Source organism: Onychostoma macrolepis, chromosome 02, assembly GCF_012432095.1.
Source record: "Onychostoma macrolepis isolate SWU-2019 chromosome 02, ASM1243209v1, whole genome shotgun sequence".
NCBI classification, from domain to species: Eukaryota; Metazoa; Chordata; class Actinopteri; order Cypriniformes; family Cyprinidae; genus Onychostoma; species Onychostoma macrolepis.
This window is the reverse complement of record NC_081156.1, coordinates 11791592-11814256: the sequence shown is the minus strand read 5'-3', so window position 1 is coordinate 11814256 and position 22665 is coordinate 11791592. Positions and strand designations below refer to the sequence as shown.

Here is a 22665-nt window from a genome sequence, read left to right as displayed (position 1 = left end):
TGAAAAATTTTACAATTTACTGTATTTTTGGTCAAATAAATCTTTGATGAGCATAAGAGACATTTCAAATAAAAATAAAAACTAACTAAACTAAAACACACACAACCATCGAGGAATGAAATTCATATCTCCACAACACAAATCAGTATATGGTTTATATCAGTATACAGCATGGTCTCTTACCAGATGTTGTGACGTAGACCATCCTTCTCTCTCTCCAGCTCAGCACACTTCCTCTCCAGCTCCTCTCTCTCCCTGTCACACTCCATCAGGCTGACTTTCAGCTGGCCCTCACTCTCCAACACCTTCAACAAATACAGGACATGCACGATACATACAGCAGGAAAAGAAGTAATTACTGAATGACTCCTATGACAGTTTAAGATTCCTATGTTAAATTACCTTCCTGAGTTTTTCAGAAACGTCCTCTTTGTATTCTTTAAAGGTCACTGTGAGCTTCTCTGCATTTCGAAGTGCTTGGTTTCTCTGCTGCTCAGCACTTAGAAAGAAACATTTTCACAGAATTTAAGTTGTGGGCTTTCAGGAATTACAAAAAGACTTATTGTAAATTTGAGATAATTGATTACTGTTTCCAGGATGAATTAGTCTAAAGTTTTCACCAGCGTAACTAATCTTGTACCGTTTTCCCAGACGTGTTCTTTCAGCTAACTCAGCTTTAACAACTCTCAGCTCATCTCTGAGCTTCTCCACCAGCCGGTTACTCTGCATCACTGTCTGTTCACTTTCTTCCAACTTCTGCTCTGCAGCCCTGAAGGGACAAGAACATGCTGCTCCAGATATCTGTCAGAAAAGAATCGGAATCTTTTCAAGGAGGATGTAAGTGGTAGAGAAGATGAACCTACTCTAAAGCTTTGGTTTGGGTTTCCAGTTCTGCCTCAAGACCCAGAATCTGCTCCTTCATGTGAGACACACTGGAGGTCCTGGCTCCCAAAGTGGATCCCAACAGACGGACCTATACAAACAAACATCAGTTGACAATATAACCAGAGAGGAGTTTGTTGTGTCACCAGAGGATTGAGTTTTGACATAAAGAGAACAATAGCAAACAAAGCATTTTCAATTTTCATTTATTGGCAACTTTAAGGTATCAAAGTGTTTTTAAAACATGTTGCTAAGCTGTTTGTATGGTGTTCAAACTTTATAAAATAAATAAATAAATAAATTTTGTTAAAAACTAACTAGTTCTTAAGACACAGTCTTCACATAGTGGCTGTGTTTATGCAACTGGCCCCAGGTGAGTCATCTGAATCATTCAGTGTTAATTTCGTCGACGAAGACGAAAAATATTCGTCAATGAACCTTTTTTCTGTGACTAAGACTAGACGTTGACGAGCTAAAATTAATGTCTGATGATAAAAACTATGACGAAATTTATGCCGCGTCTTCATTAACAAGACGAGACGGGACTAAAATGTTATTTGAGGACTACCGGACATTCAAAATACATCCTATATGCTAAATTAACTTTCTTGTCTTTCAAAATGTGCGTCTCTGTCATTGGATTACAATCAGATGAGGGGCGTATCTAGTCTCAGTATGGCAGCCGCAGTGGACGGATAGGCTATCAAAACGCAAACTAACGATCTGAAACAATAGCCTCAGCACCCGAAGGGTTAGGGATAGGGTGACCAGACGTCCCGTTTTTCCCGGGAGTCACAATTCGTTGTCGATTAATTTAAAGTTAGTGACGGCGGGATAGGCGGAGTCGCGCTGATAGAAGCGCTCTCTCTCACGCACGCTCCACTTCTTCAGTTCTCATACAGCACGCGATCAGTTCTCAGCGCTCAAATACACACACAGCAGTCCTGTGTCTATCGTGTAGAGTCAGAGTATCTCCTATAAATACAGTCAGTTATGGCTTAAGTGAGCGTAAACAGGTGGATGAAAACTGAATGTGTGTCAGTATGCATGCCTTCCGTCTTAAAGGGACAGCATTCCTAATTATCCGTGTCATAAATGTTAACCAACAAAAGATGTTAAATAAATGTATACTTAAGTAAAGCTACTGTATCTGAAAAATGAGTTTAATTTGTATCTCTACCAAAAAATGAAAATGTATTCCAGTTTTTCCAAATTCAATCCTTGATTCAAATTTCTCATAAGCTTAATTGATTTGGTCTAAAGAGAGAAGATTTGATGCCTATTTTTGTTTGAATACTACATATAAAATAGCTATGGAGCGAATTTTGTGCCAATATTCATCAAACAAATCCAGTGTTTTGCAAATAAACACAATCTGCTTTGCACAGAAAAACTCGACTTTGAAACAAACGCAAACTGATTTGCAAATACAAAACTCTATTTGATAGAAAATGCAGAGGTATGGACAAATATGTATTGTGTGTTACAACTGTGAGACTCATTTGCCTTTTTATGACGAAATGTGACATGATTTTCTCACAAATGCATGCAGGCGGATTTTCTCACATGTGTGCAAACAGATTTTCTCACAAATGCAATCCAAAAACAGCAGATGGCGCTGTTGGTCAATTTACGCTAGTCTCTCGAGACCCGAAACACCTGTTTACCTTTTCAGGGAATACAGCAGACCAACATGAGTGGGGAACAGGTGAGTTTGTCTTACTATATCTATAATTAACCATTTAGCCTACGTGTTTTCACAAAGCGTCCCCACTACAATGTTAGTGAAATTCACAATAAGTGCTGTAAAGTTGTTAACATGATTGATTAGTTCAAAAATCAGCAGTGACATGGCTAAACATTTAACTAGGCAGTCTTTCTCTATAAAAACTGATCCATTCTCTGTACCTCTTATCCTCTGTTGAATCGCAGGATATAGAATATATAGGCTACATATGTTGATACAATTGTTCAACATTCAAAAAAATGCATGGGGTATAACAATAAATTGTCACAATATATTGTAATACTAAAATGCAGATGTATTTTGGATCGTGACAACTGTGTACCAAAAATGAATGTTATTTTTACATTAGGTCAAGTAAGATTTATTGTTATTCTGCTTTGTTGAGACATAGCCTCCAGTGGAGAGAAATGTTGTAGGCTACCTCTGCAGTAAAAGTTTAAACAAGTATAAAACTACACATAGACAACCTACTGAAAGGAGTAGGCTAAACACTAATTACAAATAGGCTACTATAATCAAACTAGTTTAAGTTCAGATGAGCTTTATTGTGATTCAACTATACGAAATATTATCTAAACATCGATATCCCTTTAGAAAATTAACCATGGTTTTACTAAATAAATACCATGGTGTTTGCAAAAAAAAAAAAACATGGTTACCACACTTTTACTATAGTAAAACCAACTTTAATTTTCATAAGGGATATCATAGTTTATTATCATATTTATGTTTATATATAGCATACAGTAGTTTATATGCACGCCTTGTACAACATTTAAAACTAAAAGTGGCCTGTAAGGAGATATTTCATATTTCAACCAATATTTTACTCTGAATACTAGCAGATTTTAGTCTTACAATAGCCTGTTTGGAAATGTCCAACTCAAAATATGTAGCTTTTTATATATAGCCGAGCAACATTTTAACTCATGAAGTTAAGAATAAAATGCTACTGTCAGGAATTATATTGGTGGCTTTTCTTCAAACGTTCGTCATCTGAGTCTCTCCGAGAAGAGTCCTCGCTGTCCAGAGTGTGTCTTCACCCGTGTAGCGTGCCATCATCCAACGCACAGAAAAAGAAAGTAGGCTAAATTCTATGATGAAGCTTGACATTTTGATGGCATTTTTCAGGGGCATCTACATGTTTATCTGGCTGATCTCAGATCATTAACATGTGAACAGAGTGCTCAGTGTGAGGCGGGATCACATTACAGGAGAAACTGTACCTCTCCTTACTTTCATACAGATTGTATAGGCCTAATCAGAGAATATTTGTTTTCAATTTGAATTGGTTTGTTTAAAAGTAGACATGTCAAGCTTTCTATACATATATGTATCATGTACGTGAGGCACATATTCACTGAGATTCAGGTTGTTTTATTAATGTGCCAGTGAAGAAAATTCCCAGAGACGGACGAGAACACACCCTGTTTTCTTTATTTTAGAAAAGCACATTGTTCTGTTGTTATTAAGACTATACACCAATAAAAGTAGAACCTTTGCAGTTTAAAACTATGCAATACTCGTATCTGCATTTTTAGTTATTTTCGTGGTCTTCGACCCCAAAGATTATTTTCTAATCATTCCATTGTTAAAATCATTCTTAAATACTGGTAAACCACTGTTTATTAAAACACTGAATTTAGTATTATATCAGCGTGAACTTGATCCTTCTCCCCAATTCACAGGCCAAGAGTGACACCAGAAGAGAAATATTCATCATTTTGCTTAGCTACAAAATTACATAATTATTTGACACAAATGATTGCACAGTGTTATAACATTTAAAAAGTTTTAGATATTGCACTAAATAATGTGATTTGTTTTACTTTTTTTTTTGTAAATAATTAATGACCTCTTGGGTGATATTACTATATCTGATACTAAATTAAATTGTCTAAGCTTTCATTTTTGGTACACAATATTGTCGCTATCCATAATACATTTGCATTTTAAAATTACTATATATTGTGACAATATATTGCTATACCCCTGCATTGTTTTGAAAGTTAAACAATTGTATCAACATATGTAGCCTATATATTCTATATCCTGCGATCCAACAGAGGATAAGAGGTATGGAGAATGGATCAGTTTTTATAGAGAAAGACTGCCTAGTTAAATGTTTAGCCATGTCACTGCTGATTTTTGAACTAATCAATCATGTTAACAACTTTACAGCACTTATTGTGAATTTCACTAACATTGTAGTGGGGACACTTTGTGAAAACACGTAGGCTAAATGGTTAATTATAGATATAGTAAGACAGAAACTCACCTGTTCCCCACTCATGTTGGTCTGCTGTATTCCCTGAAAAGGTAAACAGGTGTTTCGGATCTCGAGAGACTAGCGTAAATTGACCAACAGCGCCATCTGCTGTTTTTGGATTGCATTTGTGAGAAAATCCGCCTGCAAGCATTTGTGAGAAAATCAAGTCACATTTCGTCATAAAAAGGCAAATGAGTCTCACAGTTGTAACACACAATACATATTTGTCCATACATCTGCATTTTCTCTCAAATAATTTTGTATTTGCAAATCAGTTCGCGTTTGTTTTAAAGACGAGTTTTCGTTGCAAAGCAGATTGTTTATTTGCAAAACACTGGATTTGTTTGATGAATATTGGCACAAAATTCGCTCCATAAATAGCTACCAAAATAAATGTTGTTAACTGCACTTTGACTAAAAGTAAAGACTAAAAGTTGACAAAAATACAATGACTTTTAGTCGACTAAAACTAGACTAAAACTATGAAATACTCAAATGACTAAAATGTGACTAAGACTATTAAGCATTTTCGTCTCAAGACTAAGACTAAATCAAAAATGCCTGCCAAAATTAACACTGGAATCATTTAATCATCAACAAATCATTCAGACCCATTTTATGAAATAGATCAATGATTTGTTAAAAAGATCATCAACACAAAAGAAAGATGTGTTCATGAATCTAACTTCACTACTTTTCTCATGAACGTGCCAAGGACTGCTTGGATGGATGTTTAGATTTTTTAGTAAACAACAATTTAAACTTAGGCCTGTTTCCAACACAGAATTACCATATGGCTTCAGAAGACTTGGAATACAGAGAACAAATTGTATGTATTACTTCTTTAATAATTTTATTTTGAAGCTTCACAGAACCAGTCCTCATTCACTTTCATTATAAGGAACATTGGCCAGGATATTCTCCTTTTGTGTCGTTCAAAAGTTTGGAGTAAGTAAGAAAATACTTTTATTCAGCAACGATAGATTACATTTTTTTTAAAGTGACAGTTCACACATTTATAATGTTAAAAATAATGTTTAAATAAATCCTGTATAAAAAGTAGGGTTGCAAAGGGGTGGTACATTTCTGGAAACTTTCCAAAAATCACAGGAATATTCCAAAAAATCCTGGAAAGTTTGCAAAATTTCTGGAATATTTCCAAAATTTACTGGAAATTTTCCACCTTTTTGCAACCCTAATAAAAAGTATGTGTAATATTATATACATACTATATAGAATATAATAATAATTTTAAAAATAAGCAGTGCAATTTTTTCAATATTGATAAGAAGAAATCTTTCTTGAGCATCAAATCAGCCTACTAGAATGATTTCTGAAGGATTGTGACACAGGAGACTGGAGTAATACATTCCGCTTATTTTAAAATATATTAAAATAGTTAATTTGAGTTGTAATAATATTTCACAATATAAAAAAAAACGAACCTTCCCCAACTTTCTTAACAGAAGTGTACCTCTTAAATAACTCAACACACAGTATAATAAACGGACACCATAACCAGTCGCTATATGAGGAGAATTACCTTGGACTTTGAGCTGACTAACTCAAGCTGAGCAGCTTCTATGTCACTGATGAGCTGCCTGTTCTCCATCGCCAGAGAAGTGTTCTCCTGCCTGATGGTGTTAAGCTTCCTCCTGAGTACAGACATCTCTGTCTCCATGTCTCTGTCTGACTACAGATGAATACAAAAAACACAGCTCAAATAAGGCAAAAACTTTTCAAATCGGTGGGATTTGCGGGTCTATTTTATAAACAACAAGCATTTAAAAGGCAACAACACTTCAGTTAATTTATCTGCTATATCTTCACAGCATCTTACCCTGCAGTCACATGCACACACCCTCTGCTCAGGGTGTGAATATGCTCCTCTTGGTTGTCCAGGATCAGGATTCTGAAGGTCCTCTAAAGTAAGACGACCTGGGAATCCGTCCACAGCACTTCTGTTATTATCTTCACCAGTGATGTCATTTCCTGATTGACTGAAATTAGTTCCAGAACAACTTTTTTTTAAATTATGAAATGCTAACAATACAAGAAATAGAATCATACTTAACAGTAGTACTGTATAATATCACAGTAATTAACAAGCAAATGCATTTAAAATCGCGTGGGCCCAAGTGACATTTCTAAGAAAATCTCAGAAGGGGAACAAAAGACACAAATCTGCATCTTGAATCATATCTGAAAGAGCTATCATCAAGTAAAACCCACAACGCATTTCAGCAATCCTCAACAGACTAAATGCCTCACCTCAATTGTTCCCCCAGTGACTGCAGGTTTTTCTCGGTTAATCGCAGCTGATTTCTCAAGGAAAAAACATCCTCTACTAACCCCCTGTTGTCTTTGAACATTGGTGACTGTTATGAAGAGCCCTGTAAATGTTAAATAGTAAAATTGTTAAATGGAGTTGGCTAAAAACTAACAATAAACTCGCACTGTAAGTTCTTGCTTTAAACACTTTCTCATTTTAATTTACAGCGTTGTCTATTTACGGTTATGAGTAATGAGTTATCATACCTCAAGTGATTTGGCTTCATTTCATGTATTCAACAGGTTGTCAAGGAACAAACGGCAACTCTATCACCATTTTTCAGCTCTCCGCTGCTTTTCGGTGGGTTAATTGACGATATATTTCTATACTAGTGAATACCTGCTCATCAGCATGTTCAAAACAGCAGTTTTGTGCAGAAAACGCCTTATTTCCAGTAGATTTAGCCTAGCATTCACTGCACTGAGATCTAAACAAAACGCGCTGCCGTCGTCGCTTCAGTTGATTGGCTGAGACACAAACCGTCCTCAACAGTCGTGACGTCATACTGACGTGCCAGCGCGAATGCCAGCGCGAATAGCGCTAAAGTTTCACTGCTGCTGTTTTCATAATATTTTTATTTACATTGTTCTGTATGATGTTAACAACAGCTGCTTCGTTTATTTGTTAGGTTAAAGTTTGTCAATAGATTTGAAGGGAAAAAAAATCTTTGGCTGTAATAAACAATCACTGTTCGCTTGATACATTAACCGTCAATTTATTTATTGTAGCAAATAAATTAGCAGGGCCATAAAATGTTGTTAATTGCGTGTTATGAATTAATTTTTTCTCTTGCTAATGTATTAATATGCTCAGCAGAGTGTTGAGGAGTAAATATAGTTACATGTAACAGCATTACATAATTTAATTACAAAATAACGGTAGCTGTTAATAAATAAATCTGTTAGTTAATGAATAAAGGTGTGCAATTAAATGACAGTTATCAAAATGTGAACGATTTCAAAGGTGCTTACATCTTAATATTCACACACACACACGCGCAGATTTATCTGATTTCTGCATTAAATTGCATTGACTGCTCTAAAATGAGACACCTATGTTTCAGTTCACATAATAGGACACATGCTTATTTGACAACTGTTTTATGTCCTTATTAGTGTTTATGTGCATTTTATTTTTAAGATTAACTATTTTTTTCCCCAAGGCATTGTTAGATGCAAGTGTTTCCTGTCAAAGCTATGCAAAGATTTGATTTCAAAAACAGGATCATAGCTATTAAACTTTTCTTTTCTTTTTTTAAAATCTGTAATTAATTTTAGGATGATCTCAAAGTAGAAAGAGGTTCTGAAGTCTAATTTTGTGGTGGCTGTGCTTTAAAATTAAATTATTATAATCTTAAAGTGACAAAGGATTTTGAAAGTCTGACAGTAATCAGTGTTGAGTATTATTTTAAGGTTAACCCTGCCTGGTTTAAAAGATTAACAATGTAAAACATTCATTAGAAATTTAGAAAAGTAATCAAATGTAATAGTTACATTACTTTAATAAAGTAATTGAAATAGTTACACTACTAATTACATTTTAAATGGGGTAATTTGTAATCTGTTGTGTTGTTTTATAGATTGTTATAGATTTTGTTCTTTAACTAAGCTTCCTGATCTGAACAGCACTTTGGTCAACCTTGGGTTGTTTCTAAAACGTGCTTTATAAATAAATAATGAAGTGAAATCTGTAGCCTATTCTACTTCCAAAATAACCTTCCCAACACTGAATATGCATAAGGTAAATAAATATACAAACACATTAGTAGGGCCATAGACATTTCTTAAATTATTTCTGTAATTTTTGGCCAAATTGTATTTTTTTTAAAAGCATTAAAAAATGGCTAGTTACACTGATACAGTTTTAGATCTTTATTCTTTGGCTAAAGGAGCCTGCTCAAAGCCAGGAAAATACAAAGCAAGCTTTACTAACACTGGTACACCAACTGAATAATGCTTCATACACATAACATAACAAGAGCTGAGATTTTTTTTGTATCAAAATCAGGAGGTATTAATGTTGAAGTCCAAAACTTGCCTGATACCAATACTACTTCCACCCTCTGCAAGTGGTTAGATAATATTGCAAACAGGGCATTCTCAGGTCAAAAAAAAAAAAAAAATTCCTCCTAAAATTTCATACTTTCAAAACTTTAGAATTTTAGAAATGTATGAAAATACAAAGCTAAGAACTGAAAATCTCATTTGGATGTCCTATCAAATCTTACAGTGAAGTTGTAAATTAACCTGAGTGCTTATGTGAATTGACAATTTGTTAGTGTACACTGTTTGAAAGCAATAAATAGCACCAAAAAAAGCCTGAGTCAATTGTAACAAAAATATTGCTGCTGTTTTCTGATTGTAACGTGAAGCTGAAGCTGCAAAAAAAAGAAAAGAAACAGAAATACACAGGTCTGATGAATTAGTTGCATAGTATAACAAAAAGTATACAAATAAGACTATCCCTCAGTCACAAAAATAAAAATTAGACATCCGATTTAGAATAAAAAAAACAAAAACAAAACAGCACTGTCTAAAAAAACCTTTAAAACTTAAATTCCCATAGCAGATGTTAACATATTTTAAGGGGAGGATATACAAAGACCTCCTAACGCTACAGCGCTGTCATATGCTTTTAATTATATATATATATATATATATATATATATATATATATATATATATATATATATATATATATATATATATATATATTTAAAAAAACAACAAAAAAAAACCAAGAGACAAAATTCTAAACAAAAAAACTCTTTGATTAACCTTCTGGGAATGTGGAATGTCACAAGATTTTATGTAAATATTAATGCTACTCACATATTTTAATTTTGTTTTGTGGCAGGAGAAGAATGAACCATTTTCCATTGTTTTTTTAACATCATAATCTCATTTTATAATCAAATTCACGAGCTAGGCTGTTTAAACAGATGATGCAATACTGGATGTACAGGATGAGAGCTTGTGTGCAATCAGTTGAAATGTAAATAAAAGTGCCCCATTGACAATAGCGCTCTCTTCTCTTGGCAATTCGAGCTGAGAAAATGTTGAAAATGAGAAAAAAATCCTCTGTCTCCAGCAGCATATATAGTATCTGTTTCACAACCCCTTAAGGCACCTCCACATTAGAGAAAAAAAAAGCAAGGACTTGGGTTATATTCACATAGTAGTGAATTGATTATGTCCTAAACCTGAAACTACAGCCACCTTCAATGTGTAAATCCAGTCCATGTGAAGGCAGTACGTTTCAATTTCCACAGAGACAGGTCATATACACAAAACTTTACAAAGTCCTGTCTCTTCATTATAGTCCTGAGGCCCCTCAACTATCTCAGTCAACCACATACATTTGGGCACAATCGCTGCTCTTCTCTCCTTATGGGTTACATATTTATTGTCAAGAAATGAAGTACATTAGACCCATATGAAGCTCAGGAGGCAGTGACGCCCTCCCATTCCACCAAGTACTGTACTTTGCCATCGTTAGTGACACGGCGAGCGAGCACACGGTACTTCTCCCCACAGGCCAGGCGTCCTGCAGCTCCGAAGTAAGTGCTGATGGAACTCTTGAGGTGGTTGAGCTGGGTGTTGGGGTCCAGGCCCTGCATGATGTCCATGCCGCTGTAGAGGCAGGAGGGGAGGGGGCTGGGCTCAGGAATATTGTTGCTGGGTTGCAGCTCTGGGTTGCAGGGTGGCGGAATCTCTGGATTTGGGGGCTGCAGTGCTCGTCGTGGACGTCCCCGGCGTCTCTTAATCGGCGGCTGCGTGACAGTGGGCCATAAGCATCCAGTACGTGGTCCACTCGGACTGCCCAAACTAGAGATAAACACGGTACACATATCATACATAAGAGTTATAATCTGCTTTTGAAAAAATTAAGCACGAAGTTCTGTATCTCTGATAGAGGTCAGCATAAATATTAGGTTTATCTGAACCTCGTCCGTAAAAGAGACCAGAGTTTTATTGTGCACAAAAAGAAGAGTTAAAATTAAAACTTAGAAAGAAATGTATATTAAGTTAAGTTTATACATTTCATGACTTTCAAACTCACAAAATTACTGTAATAAAGCATTTATTACAAACAGAAAATAAGCATATATTTATCAATTATATTAAGTCTGTATAAAATGTATGAATAATTAATAAATTAATATACACTACCATTTAAAAGTTTGAGGTCAGTAAAATTTTGTTTTTGAAAGAAGTCTCTTCTGTTCACCAAGAATGCATTTGGTGGGGAGGGAAAAAGTAAAAACAGGAATATTGTAAATGAAATATTATAAATTAACATTTTACTAATTGCTATTTTTAATTTTAATATTAAAATGTTAAGTTTTCTATTTTAATATATTTCCTATTAGTTTCACATGATCGTTCAGAAATTATAATATGCTGATTTCATGCTTAAGAAATATTTCTTCTTAATATCAATGTTGAAAGCAGTTCTTCAGCTTAATATTAAATAATGATTTTTTTTTCTGTCTTTGATGAATATTAAGTTCAGAAGAACAGCATTTATTTAAAATGGAAATATTTGTAACATTATGAATGTCTTTACTGTCACTTTTGATCAATTTAATGTGTCCGTGATGAATAAAAGCATTAACATCTTTCTGGCCCTTTTTAAACTTCTAAATGGTATAGTCACATACTAAGGATGAATAATTGTCATGAAAATGAAATGAAAAATAAGTCACCTGGACTGCCTTGAGAGGGTGGTTGAGGTAGTTTCACTGGTGCTGGTGGCACCAACGGATTCAACATCTGAGGTACTTGATGAAGGCAAAGATTTTTCACTTTTAGCACTAAAAAAAAAATGCAATGGGAAAAGGGTGGATTTTTATAATTCCACAATTTCTAGAAAGCATTTTGTGTTAATCCCTGTCTCACCTTTTTGAAGCCATCAGGTCCAGTGAGTTGTTGTCTAGAGTTGGAAACTTCCCATCATTCTGCATTTAAAAAAAACATTTTTTAAAACTAAATGTTAATGTCCACATTAATTAAACTATGTGTTTGTAGGTGATAAACAAAACCATGAAAAAAACCCCCAGCAAATAATGTAAAAATTAACCTGTGCCAAAAGTTCACTTGATCTTCTCAGTTTGGCCAACGTCTCTAAGGAGTGTGTGTGATGCTTCCTCTTTCCTTTCTTCACTCCATTAGTAACAGTGCTAAAACAATTACAAAATTATGGCAAATAAAAAAAACAACTGAACTGTAGCTTAGAGTCCAGCATAATATACGTTCACGACAGTGAAGCCAATAGAATTAAATAAGCGATGACTAACCTGGATGAATGAGGGGGTTTGGTGGACTTCCTGCCTTTAATTTTGATCTCATGGGAGGCTTTCTCCGGCTCTCGACCTGACAGGAGCTCGGAATTCTGGGGGGCTGGTGGGAAGCGAATTCGTAATCCAAACAGATGTTTCTTCTTTTTTATCTCTTTCCCTGACATGAACCTAAAACCCACCAGGGTAAAAAGACAAGATAAATTCATTCAGGCTTTACTGTATGAAAGGGTGGTTGATTGCGATTTCACTTTTTAAATGTTAGTTAGTGTGTAATGTTGCTGTTTGAGCATAAACAATATCTGAAAAGTTACAAAGCTGAAAGTTCAATACAAACGGAGATATCTTTTAAAATTCTGGCAGTTTAATGCCTACAAAAACGACTGGTAAGGGACTACGACGAGTTACTTCCCGGGTCCATTACGCCAAGAACCCAGAATTTTACATAAACCCCGCCCCCGGGAACACGCAGCAAAGGGGGTGAGGCCATGCTGCGCTACTTTAGAGAAGAGGAAGTGAAAACTACGGTGCATGTAAAAATCTATTCATATGAATTGCGATTCTGTCTGATTCTAATGGATTCACAAGTTTCAAAACCAATGTTCTAGCAGCGGTTCTTAATACTGCTCCTCGCGTATCCCTGCTCCGCATCTCTCTCTCTCATTCAGATCAGATCATCAGCTCAGTGAATACACTTATTTTCACATACTGTGCGAGATGCGTTATACATGCGTGCGGTTGCCGTACTGTATTAAAGCTTTAATCTCAATAAAACCATATATTAAAAGTTAACAGAAGCAGTAGCATTTACAAATAACAGCGTATCTAAAAGTACGAGACAACAACAAACAAAAAACTTAGGCCTACCATTAAAAGCCGTGCTTGCACAGGTTCTGCGCGATCCTCTTCACTAATATCCTCTGCATCTCAATCGGGCTCAAACTGATAAGCAATATAGACGACGCCATTGTTTACAATACAACCAGAGCACATGCCGCTGATGTGAGGGGCGGGACGTTTAGATGCGCTCTAGAGGCGGTTTAGCCAAATCACAACACACTGGGCCAGCTAACCAATCAGAGCCCATCGTGTATTTCTGAGGGAGGGGCTTCATAAAAGCAGGAAATTATCAACGCGTTTAGAGAAGGGACAGAGTGGTGTGGAATAAAGGTAAATTATGTGAAAAAATAATGCGTTTTAAAAAAAACCCGAAGCATTAACATGTGAGACTGCACCCCATAAACACAATCAAGCCTAGAAAAAAAAAAAAAAAAAAAAAAAGTAAAAAGGTAAAATGCCCATGATGGGCATACAGATAAACTCACATGTTAAGGTTGCTGTTAAGTGCTTCCAGAATACATTCATATCGTTCTGCTCTTGGGGTATCTGCAAGCTGGAGGTACAAAGCCATAAATTAAATGAAGGGACATTAACACTGGCTGATTAACTAATGCAATTACAATGACTAGCCAGACCAATACCTCGCCAAGCTGAAGCCTGTCCCAGTTTTCATTGATGTAAGTCATCAGTTCGAGCTCCGAGTCAAAGTATTTCTTTTTATGAATTACACTCAGGTTATAGAGGCTGAGGTGTGCAACATCTTCCCTGTGAATGAAGACAACACATGTGATAGTTTCACAGTGGAATTTTTTGTTCTATTTAAAAAAAAAAAAAAAAAAAAAGGTAGGGATGCACAAATTTTTGCTGAGATCAATAAGAAGATAAATTACTTTCCTTTTACGGCGGGTAATTGATATTTGGCAGATGTTAAATACTATATTGTCTTAAATTAAAATTGGTTAATTATGTTAATTTTTATTAAATTCTTAATTATTTTAAATTCTACAGGTAAATGTGGACAACACAACATTATAATGTACAGTATGTAAAATGGATATTCATAATTTTTGTGTTTTGGCCAATAATCCAAACAAATAATGGCTTATATTAAAATTCTATACTATTTACTAAATGCTATAAATAAAAAATAAGGCACTTAAGATCAAATAAATCATTTTAAATGCTTAAAAGTAAATTTAGCTAAAACAACATTATAATGTGCCATGTAAAAAATGGCAATACATTTAACAATGTTATTAAATGACTGGTGTTTTTAAAATAAATTTGAACTAAGCATTAGATTGAATTACAAGCTTTACAAGGTAATCTTAAAATGGAAAAAATAATAAATGAGCATCAACAATTAAATAGCCAGTAACGACCAATTGAGAAGAAAGAAAAAAAAAAAGAAAAGAAAAGAAAAAAACTCACCATCTCAGAGGCAAACGTTTGAGGTACTCTGGTCCACTATTACAAACAGAACAAATAAATAGATAGAACCTGAGAATAAAGGAGGTAAATGTTAATTAAATGACAAAACTTCAAACACTGGCTTTCATTTTAATCGAATGATTGCAGAGCAGTACTTCACCTGTCTCCAAAGAGCATGGGCTTCTGAAAACACTGGATGCAGGCTTCATGAAACCACTGTTTACACTTATTACACTGCAACATCTTCAGATACCAGCTGTGGGAGGAAAGAGAGTCATTACAATTCCACTGGCGCCATTGTGTACCTCTGCAACTTATGATCCAATGCCTGATCTTAGTGGGGTTTATCCTAAGAAGAAAAACTGTATCAACTAAAACCGTTTTCTGCAACAGTATCTATGTGTTGCACTTACTCGCCAGGCCCTCCACAGTAGCAGTAACATTGCTGGATGTTGGTCTTGTGGCCCTGGTCCCACACTAAATCTTCAAGGGCGTATGGCAGAGACTGCTTCATTTCCTGTAGGGCTTTGGCATTTGGCCCTTTCTTCAGTGCACCGCCTCTCTATGATTTCAGAGATACAACCACAACAATTCATGATAGATAAACATGCCTGTAGTATGTATATATCACGCAATTCTAAGGTGGAGTCAGAACTGGAGATTTATTCAAATCAGAAAAAAGTATCATGATTTCCACTAAAACATTACGCAAATAATAAAGAAATGTTTCTTGAACACCAAAACTTCTGAAGAATCATGTGACATTGAAGACTGGAGTAATAATTCAGCTTTGCCATCACAGGAATAAATTAAAATAGAAAACGGTTATTTTAAATTGTAATGATATTTCCAAAAAATATATATTTTTACTGTATTTCCAAAAAATACAGTCTTGGTGAGGCATGGGAATTATTTTTATTTTTTTCCCTTAATTCACCCAGCAGTTGCAGCAAAAGATTAATTTTGTACCTCATACAGAAGACTACAAAGTGTTTTTATATTCCATATATTATACAACTAATCCCACATCCACAACCCTTATGCAAGAATGAATTTTGTGGTCTGCATCAGTTGCAGACACCTCTGGGTTTATGCACTTTAGATATATTCCTTCAATAGGAGTGAACGTGTCATCTACAAACCTTTGTTGTTGTAGCAAACACGCACTGTCTGCACAGCCATTTGTCATCAGAGGCAATAACACTGGAGTCGATTATGGGAGCATGGCATAGCTGATGGTATCCTATGGAAGAGAGATTGTCAGGGGTGAAATAGGGAGCTCAATCCCTTATATTGTTGAGTGAAGTGACTCAGATTTACAAGTAGGATAGTTACAGTTTACCTTGTCCACATTTGTCACAGATAACCATTTCATTGGGGGGCTCGGAGCTTTCATTCTGGCATATAGAGCAGAGCATTTCCCCTCCACTGTCCCCTGAAAGAAGGAACAAAGAAAATTAAGTGTGCAGATGTACGTGACTGTTTTATCCTTTACAGATGGGAACAGTGGGTCTCATTCACTAATAATTGCGTAGATTATTTCATATTTGTACGCACAATAATTACAAACATTCCCCCTAATTCACAAAACATGTATACGCAAATGAATTTGTTCAGAACATCATTCTAATGTTTTGGAAATTTGGAGCATTCCAAATAAGCGACAGAGGTTAATAAGCATGCCAGAGGTAAGCCATTTGAATAAAACGTGCCCTAAACATCTCCATATAAGGGCTCTACTCACAACCTTTCTTTTACAGTCTTTAGTCACTTTAGCACCCTCTAAAGAAGCAACTTCCTTGAGCAATCGCAAGTGTGCTTTCTTAAAAAGCAAGTTCAAACACAATAAACATTGTTTTTTATACACATTCACATTACAGACCTCTCATTAGGCAGCTGTACATACATCTGCTTTGTTACTTAGAGAAACCTTGATGCTCGAGCTATTACACGTTTTCTTATTCTTTCATTTTATATGAAAAAGATTAAGACAAAATATTCATTTCATCTTAACATGATGATAATGACACCCAGAGTATGTGCGTTTTGCATGCGTGGTTTTAGTTGTTCCTACATTTTTTTTTATAGGTTTAGAATACATTTTTGTAAAAAAGTTTTAGATTAATCATTTTTTGTTTCTGAAAACATTCATATGCAACTTGTGCACACGCATACTTAGTGAATGAGACCCGGTGACTACATTTATGAGACGTGGACAACGCCTAAAGGTGACTAAAGGGGGTTGTTGTTCCAGAATATTTCTGAACTACTAATGGAAATTGTTCAAACCACTTAAGATCACAAAAGGAGGAATGGTATGCCATAGTTGCCAGCCGAAACTGATGGTGAACACCACTGTGAAATACTTCACTGCAACTGCCACTTGAAACAAATAAGAACTGAAGATAAAACTATGAGAAAATGTATTTTATGCCTAAGCATTAACGCCTTTGTTGAATTGTTACCAAGATATACACCGACAGATGCCATAGGTACCTTCCCTATTCTTGTCTCCTGGCTCGATGTGGGACTTACGGTTTGTGTAAGCCTGGAGACTCTGAGGTCTGTCAACTGTCAGGGACAAATTAAGAGATAACTCAGGCTGAATGAAGAAGATAGGGAAGAGAAACCAAAAGGCGGCAAACAGCAAAACCACAAGTCAGACAGCATGAAAGCAGCAGCATAATAGAAGAACTGACCAATCTTCTATTAAAATGACCAGAAGGAAAGTAGAAATATGTTATTTTATAGCAAAAGAGAACGAGTATTACAATCAGCCAGTGGATGGTGCACATAAATCTATGTCAGGATGTTCAAGATCTCATTACAAAACCCACCTCAGAGATGCCATCAAGACACAATAGACTAGTAACAGGGCATCTGAATTTTTTTTTTTAATCGGAAAGAATATAAAAGATTGTATGTACCTGTCTGAATGTCCTTCCACAGAACCCAGGATTTAGACTGATCTTCAAAAATCACAAAGCAGCGATGCTTATGTTTATCTATCTGTGGAAAGCATAAATCAAAAGAAGTTCTGATTAATCTAGATAGACACATTCTTTCTGGTTATAGTATGATTAAAGGGTGTATTAATGTCCGCCCACTACAAGGCAAATTACAACATTTACAAAGCTTGATTTGACGCAAAAAAGTATTTGAATATCAGACAAAAAGATAAAGGTACAAGACTGTGTACTTAATGGCTTTAATGAGGGATAAAACTACAATCTTAAAAAGCACTGCTAATGACAATCAAATTAAAAACAACAGATATAAAACTATTAATTTAAGATGTTTATTTTATATGTAGCAACAATGTATTTCATGTTTATTGCAAAATATGCATATGTAGACAAATATTTACTTTAAAAGAGCAGGGAGATTGACAACTGCGTCATTCACAGCGCTTCATGGGAGTGGGTGGCCGCTACAGAGCTCTTTTGGTGCAATATATTGTTTGGTGAATCTCTTATTGGTGGGTTATTTTGCAGAATCATGGGTAATGTAGTTTTCTCTTGGAATTAAGCTGTTAAACAATTATTCAAAAAGGTTGCAAGCTGGTGAGCATATACCATTGATTAACAACCACATAGCTCACAGTAAGTCTGTATTTAACAGTTTATCATTATTGTTTAAAATGTATTTCCCTAAGTAGATATTAAATGTGATTTTTACTTCTAGAATCCATGTAATGCACTCCTTAACACAGTAGAGTACATGATTTTGATCGGTCATATATTTTAGTTTAATGACTACTAAACTGTATGAATAACTGTTGCCCTAGGCAGCCAATTCTTTGTACAAGATCTCGTACACACCTTGGAGATAGTTCCCAGGTAAAAGAGGCCATCTGACCATCGGGCCAGGACGTCCTGCCCTTCTTCAAACTTGCTGGCGAGTTTGGCCGTGTCAGTCAGCCCATCTTTCAGGGGAAATTGTGACAAGGGCACCGGTGACTTGTGTTGGCGATTTGGAGTTGACTTTTGATGGGCAGCCAGGTTATCTGCACTTGCTGAGTCTCTGTCAAATGAACAAAACACCTCATGAAAAACATGATTCAACCACACTTTTGCTTACACTAATGCAAAAAAACCAAGTTGTACATGCTCAAATAAACAAAAAGGCTGAAAAATATAGTCTCAAACTACCCTGGGGCTGGTTTTTATTAGTATTTCACATGTAAAAGCAGAGTAGGATCTTTTATAGGAATGAATGCACTTTGTATTGGCTGGTCAGTGAAGCGCCCAAACAGAATGACAGAGAAAGCAAAAAGCCTCTTTTGTTAGCAGCATAGCTGGAGAGAGCTAACAGGATTTCTCATTCAAAACAATGTGACTTCAAAAAAAAAAAAAAAAAGACTCCCGTTCAAAAGCGTATAGAGTTTGTTTCATTAGAATCAGAAAACGCATGCTTGAACCCAGTAATTTTTTCCTGCTGGTAAGTGAGAGATGAAAGCCCCCCGCACACCCCCTTGTTTCATTGTAACAGACTGAATTCTATCTGGATCTGTCTTACCTCATTCGGCCACTTTCCCGGGATACAATGCCTCACAAACACAAAGAACTACACCATAAACGGTCAGCAGGCGCTCCGCTGTAAATCGAGATGGTGCTGCTTTTGCAAGATGAATCTAACGTATTAAGTGTTTTACACTACGGTAAACGGCTGGTTTGGCTCACTCGCTCTCGCCATTTTGGTTTCCCGCTGAGCGGCGAGTGCATTGTGGGACGCGCTCGCGCTCCGCACGGACTCACTTTCCCTCACAAATTTGAAAAAGCGTTAGTGGGAGGATGTTTACCTCACTCACACCGTCACATAACTCTGCGCTTCGTTGTCCCATTGCACTTCCGCCTCACTATTTTGACTTTATATTGACATTTAGACGATCAGAATGTTTTATTTTTGTCAGTGACAGATAAGTATGTCCGCGAATATAAAAAAAGGCATCTTTTAAAAATATAATTTAAAACATGTGATCTTTATATTAATGTTAGTTTCATGCAGTTAAAAAAAACTTTATTAAAACGCTTTATTAAATGGTCAAAATTTAGATTAAATAGATGTAAATGTAAGGTGGGGTAACCTCAAGTCAAAAGTACTAGGCCTATTGATGCATATAGTGAAACTTCACCATTATTTTACATTTCATAAGTATATTTTACAAAGTAATGATTCATGATTAAACTATTTGATATTTCAAAATCTCTTCCATCTTATATAATTAGTTGTACCTTTATTTAACCAGGAAAAAGACTCACTGAGATTAAAATCTCTTTTCCAGGAGTGTCCTGGCCAAGATAAGCAGTCGAGTTTGCATATACAAACAACATTACAACATAGCCTACATTACAAAACCAACATATAACCGGTTAAAAACAATTACACACCATGCAGTTATCGCCTAACTGCAGCTAGCTAAAATATAATTCATTGTAACAATTATCAAAAATTATCAATTATCAATTATCAACGTTTTTGTTAGTGTTTTTGGTTGTAATATGAGCCTAAAGGCAACATTCAATATAACATGAATGTAAAGCCCTGTGTCTTAAAATTTTCAAATGGCTAACATGCAATATAACACAAGTCCACCAGCTTTTCCTGAAAAAGATATATGGCAAACAGATGACAATCTGCTTACTTTCAAAGGTATTACAGTATTGTGGCTGTAATTTTATTTTAGACCTTTAAAGACTGAACTTATGCATATAGCACTATATTATTGTGTTCTGCCAAGCTGAATGTATCATTATGTACCTCTAAGTTGGCCTCACCAATGAAGCCGAGCCTCGCATGCCAGGAATACAAATGGTGCATTGTACTAGCCATCATGCTAGCCTTTGATGAAAGTTACCAATGTAGTCTTTACATTGGGCAGCACTGAAAACTTTTGAAAGTAGATCAATAATAAGGCTAGCTTGTTTCTACATGCCTCTAAAATAATTTTAAATAAATTATGAAATAAAAGTGACAAATATGTCTTTATTTTTCAATATAAAACTTATTTGATAATTGTTTGATCAATTATATGTAGGCTATTTATTTACAATGTAAAAATTATTTGATAATTTTTTTATCAATTACTTTATTTGACTAAATTATAAAACATCAATTAAGTAAACAATTTTAAAGATGTGTATTAACTTGTCGATTTAATAGGCCTAAGTGATTTATTATCTAAATTTTATGTTTGAATTATTATACTGATTACTTATTCCTTTATTTTTTAAGTATCACCATAGTCCTCCGTATAAAAGGGCCATTTATAGGAATGGAACCAGACTTTGCCCTTTCAAATCCAGCATTGATTAAGCCTTGAGAAAAATTTATTTAGAGATCTTTGTCCAAAGGTGGCTCATGCACAATGTACAATGTACTAAATGTACAACATGTATGTTCCTTTAAATATTATACTAGTAGCCTTTATTTCAGTGCTATTTTAGTATCATTGAGATTCTATTATAGTTTTTATTCATATTTTAAATTAGTTTTTATTTAGTATTTTCCATTTTCATTGTAATTTTAGTTAGGCCTACATTTTTAGTAATTTTGTTGTAATTTGTATGACATTTTTATTTAGGTTATTTTAATACAAAAATAAACTCATTGAAAATTATATTTTTGACAACACAATATTTTATTTAACATGTATTTTATTTCAAGTAACAAACATGTATTTTTATGGTTTCAGAATTAACTATAATAACCCTGATATACAAGCTTGAATTAATCTTGCATAATAAAACATATCAGTTCAAATCACTTTCAAGACAAATTTTAACTCTAGCCACTGGGTAAAAATAAAATTTAAATAGCTTAAAAAATGCTTCTAAAAAAGCAAAAGACTCTTTCAATAGAATTCATAAAATTAAGATCTAGATTTCCTTTAAGAATATAACTTTAAACCTGTACAGTAATAATACACAGACAGCGCGCAAAGACATTAAATGTGCATGTTTATGTGCTGCAACCTGCATTTTTATGGTTAAGTGTTCGTATTAGCAAATCATACCTCAAAAAAAAAAGTGTTATGTGTAGCCTATGTTGTTCAATAGAGGGCGCCAGTAAACATGACGCACAGCTCGCTCGAGAGAAAAAGCACAACATTAGGTCGGCAGAAATTGTGTACGCCTGCGCCCTTGACATGCTGCTGTCTCGCTATTTTAGAACAGCTGCACATGAAAGTGTTAGCCGCTGGATGTCAACCAAGACGACTCGAATAACATGAATTCTTAATATATAAATTCACACAGTAGCCTTCGTGGAGTCTAATAATAATATGTAAGTAGATCCGCCGGCCGAGAGCACCGTACACGTCATGTGTAGCGCGAGCCAAATCACTTGAAGTTCGCTGGACATTATATTTCATTTTCTTATTCGGCACACGGAGACTGCTCTAGATAGCTCACAGTTTTTGAGATGATCAATTTCTGCAATGGCGAGGGGTCTGTTTTCACGGGCCTGGCTGTCAAAGACTTACCACTTTCAGGTAAAAATCCCTTTGCACATTATTATGCATTATTGTTCAGACGAATTATCTCTACTGTTATTTCTAACGTTACCTCCCAGCGAACGCTTGGTGAGAATGGACTTTTCGCGGCAGTGTGGTTGCCCTTAATTTTTCTTATCTTCAGTCTATTATGTTTTGTTTTTAACGAGGTAACGTTAACGTAAAAACCTGGTGCAGCTGCTGCTATAATCTGTTTAGAATCTATCAGGTCTTGTAATCGTAGTCACAGTAACTCCCTTTTGCCAACACAATAGTATTGGTTTCAAAATATGTTTTTGACGTCAGAGACTTATGGTGAGGGAATTCTTCTTATTTATGGAAATAATTCCTCCATTTACCCTTGAGAGGACTG

At 35.2% G+C, this 22665-nt stretch overlaps 3 protein-coding genes across 13 annotated transcripts in view; 1 reads left to right on the top strand and 2 right to left on the bottom strand.

The window, feature by feature from the left end:
- Positions 1-7741, bottom strand: part of ccdc18 (coiled-coil domain containing 18) — a 30704-nt gene extending 22963 nt beyond the window's left edge. Inside the window, 8 exon segments of the mRNA XM_058760157.1 lie at positions 184-305; positions 403-499; positions 641-769; positions 864-973; positions 6442-6591; positions 6739-6898; positions 7170-7291; positions 7437-7741. Coding sequence (XP_058616140.1) covers positions 184-305; positions 403-499; positions 641-769; positions 864-973; positions 6442-6591; positions 6739-6898; positions 7170-7270 — 869 coding nt within the window. The 5' untranslated portion in view covers positions 7271-7291; positions 7437-7741.
- A 2185-nt stretch (positions 7742-9926) lies between these two features.
- mtf2 (metal response element binding transcription factor 2) lies at positions 9927-19629 on the bottom strand. 10 transcript variants are annotated; one of them, XM_058764660.1, is made up of 17 exons: positions 19319-19629; positions 18622-18823; positions 17728-17809; positions 17297-17371; positions 16143-16235; positions 15943-16043; positions 15214-15362; positions 14961-15056; positions 14801-14869; positions 14011-14134; positions 13855-13922; positions 12530-12700; positions 12313-12412; positions 12132-12190; positions 11939-12046; positions 11403-11452; positions 9927-11057 (listed from the first exon to the last, which is right to left on the bottom strand). In XM_058764660.1, exons 1-17 carry the CDS (start codon positions 19321-19323, stop codon positions 10639-10641), a joined length of 1971 nt encoding a protein of 656 aa, XP_058620643.1. In that variant the 5' UTR covers positions 19324-19629; the 3' UTR covers positions 9927-10638. The 10 variants fall into 10 exon arrangements, with proteins under 10 accessions (XP_058620643.1, XP_058620651.1, XP_058620660.1 ...); XM_058764668.1 differs by having other exon boundaries at positions 11939-12013; XM_058764677.1 differs by having other exon boundaries at positions 17336-17371.
- Positions 19630-21855: 2226 nt separating this feature from the next.
- The window catches only part of dipk1aa (divergent protein kinase domain 1Aa), a 31826-nt gene continuing 31016 nt past the window's right edge, over positions 21856-22665 (top strand). Inside the window, exon 1 of one of the 2 annotated variants that reach the window (XM_058764402.1) lies at positions 21856-22292. In XM_058764402.1, coding sequence (XP_058620385.1) covers positions 22239-22292 — 54 coding nt within the window. In that variant the 5' untranslated portion in view covers positions 21856-22238. The remainder of the gene's footprint in view (positions 22293-22665) is intronic. The other variant, XM_058764394.1, reaches the window with a different exon arrangement.

Bases quoted from the DNA above. Each gene is read 5' to 3' on its own strand.
- mtf2 (XM_058764660.1), bottom strand. The intron at 15,057-15,213 runs GTAAGTGCAACA...TTCCTCCCACAG, and splicing joins TACTGTGGAGGGCCTGGCGA to CTGGTATCTGAAGATGTTGC. The intron at 12,413-12,529 runs GTTAGTCATCGC...TAATTGTTTTAG, and splicing joins AAACCCCCTCATTCATCCAG to CACTGTTACTAATGGAGTGA.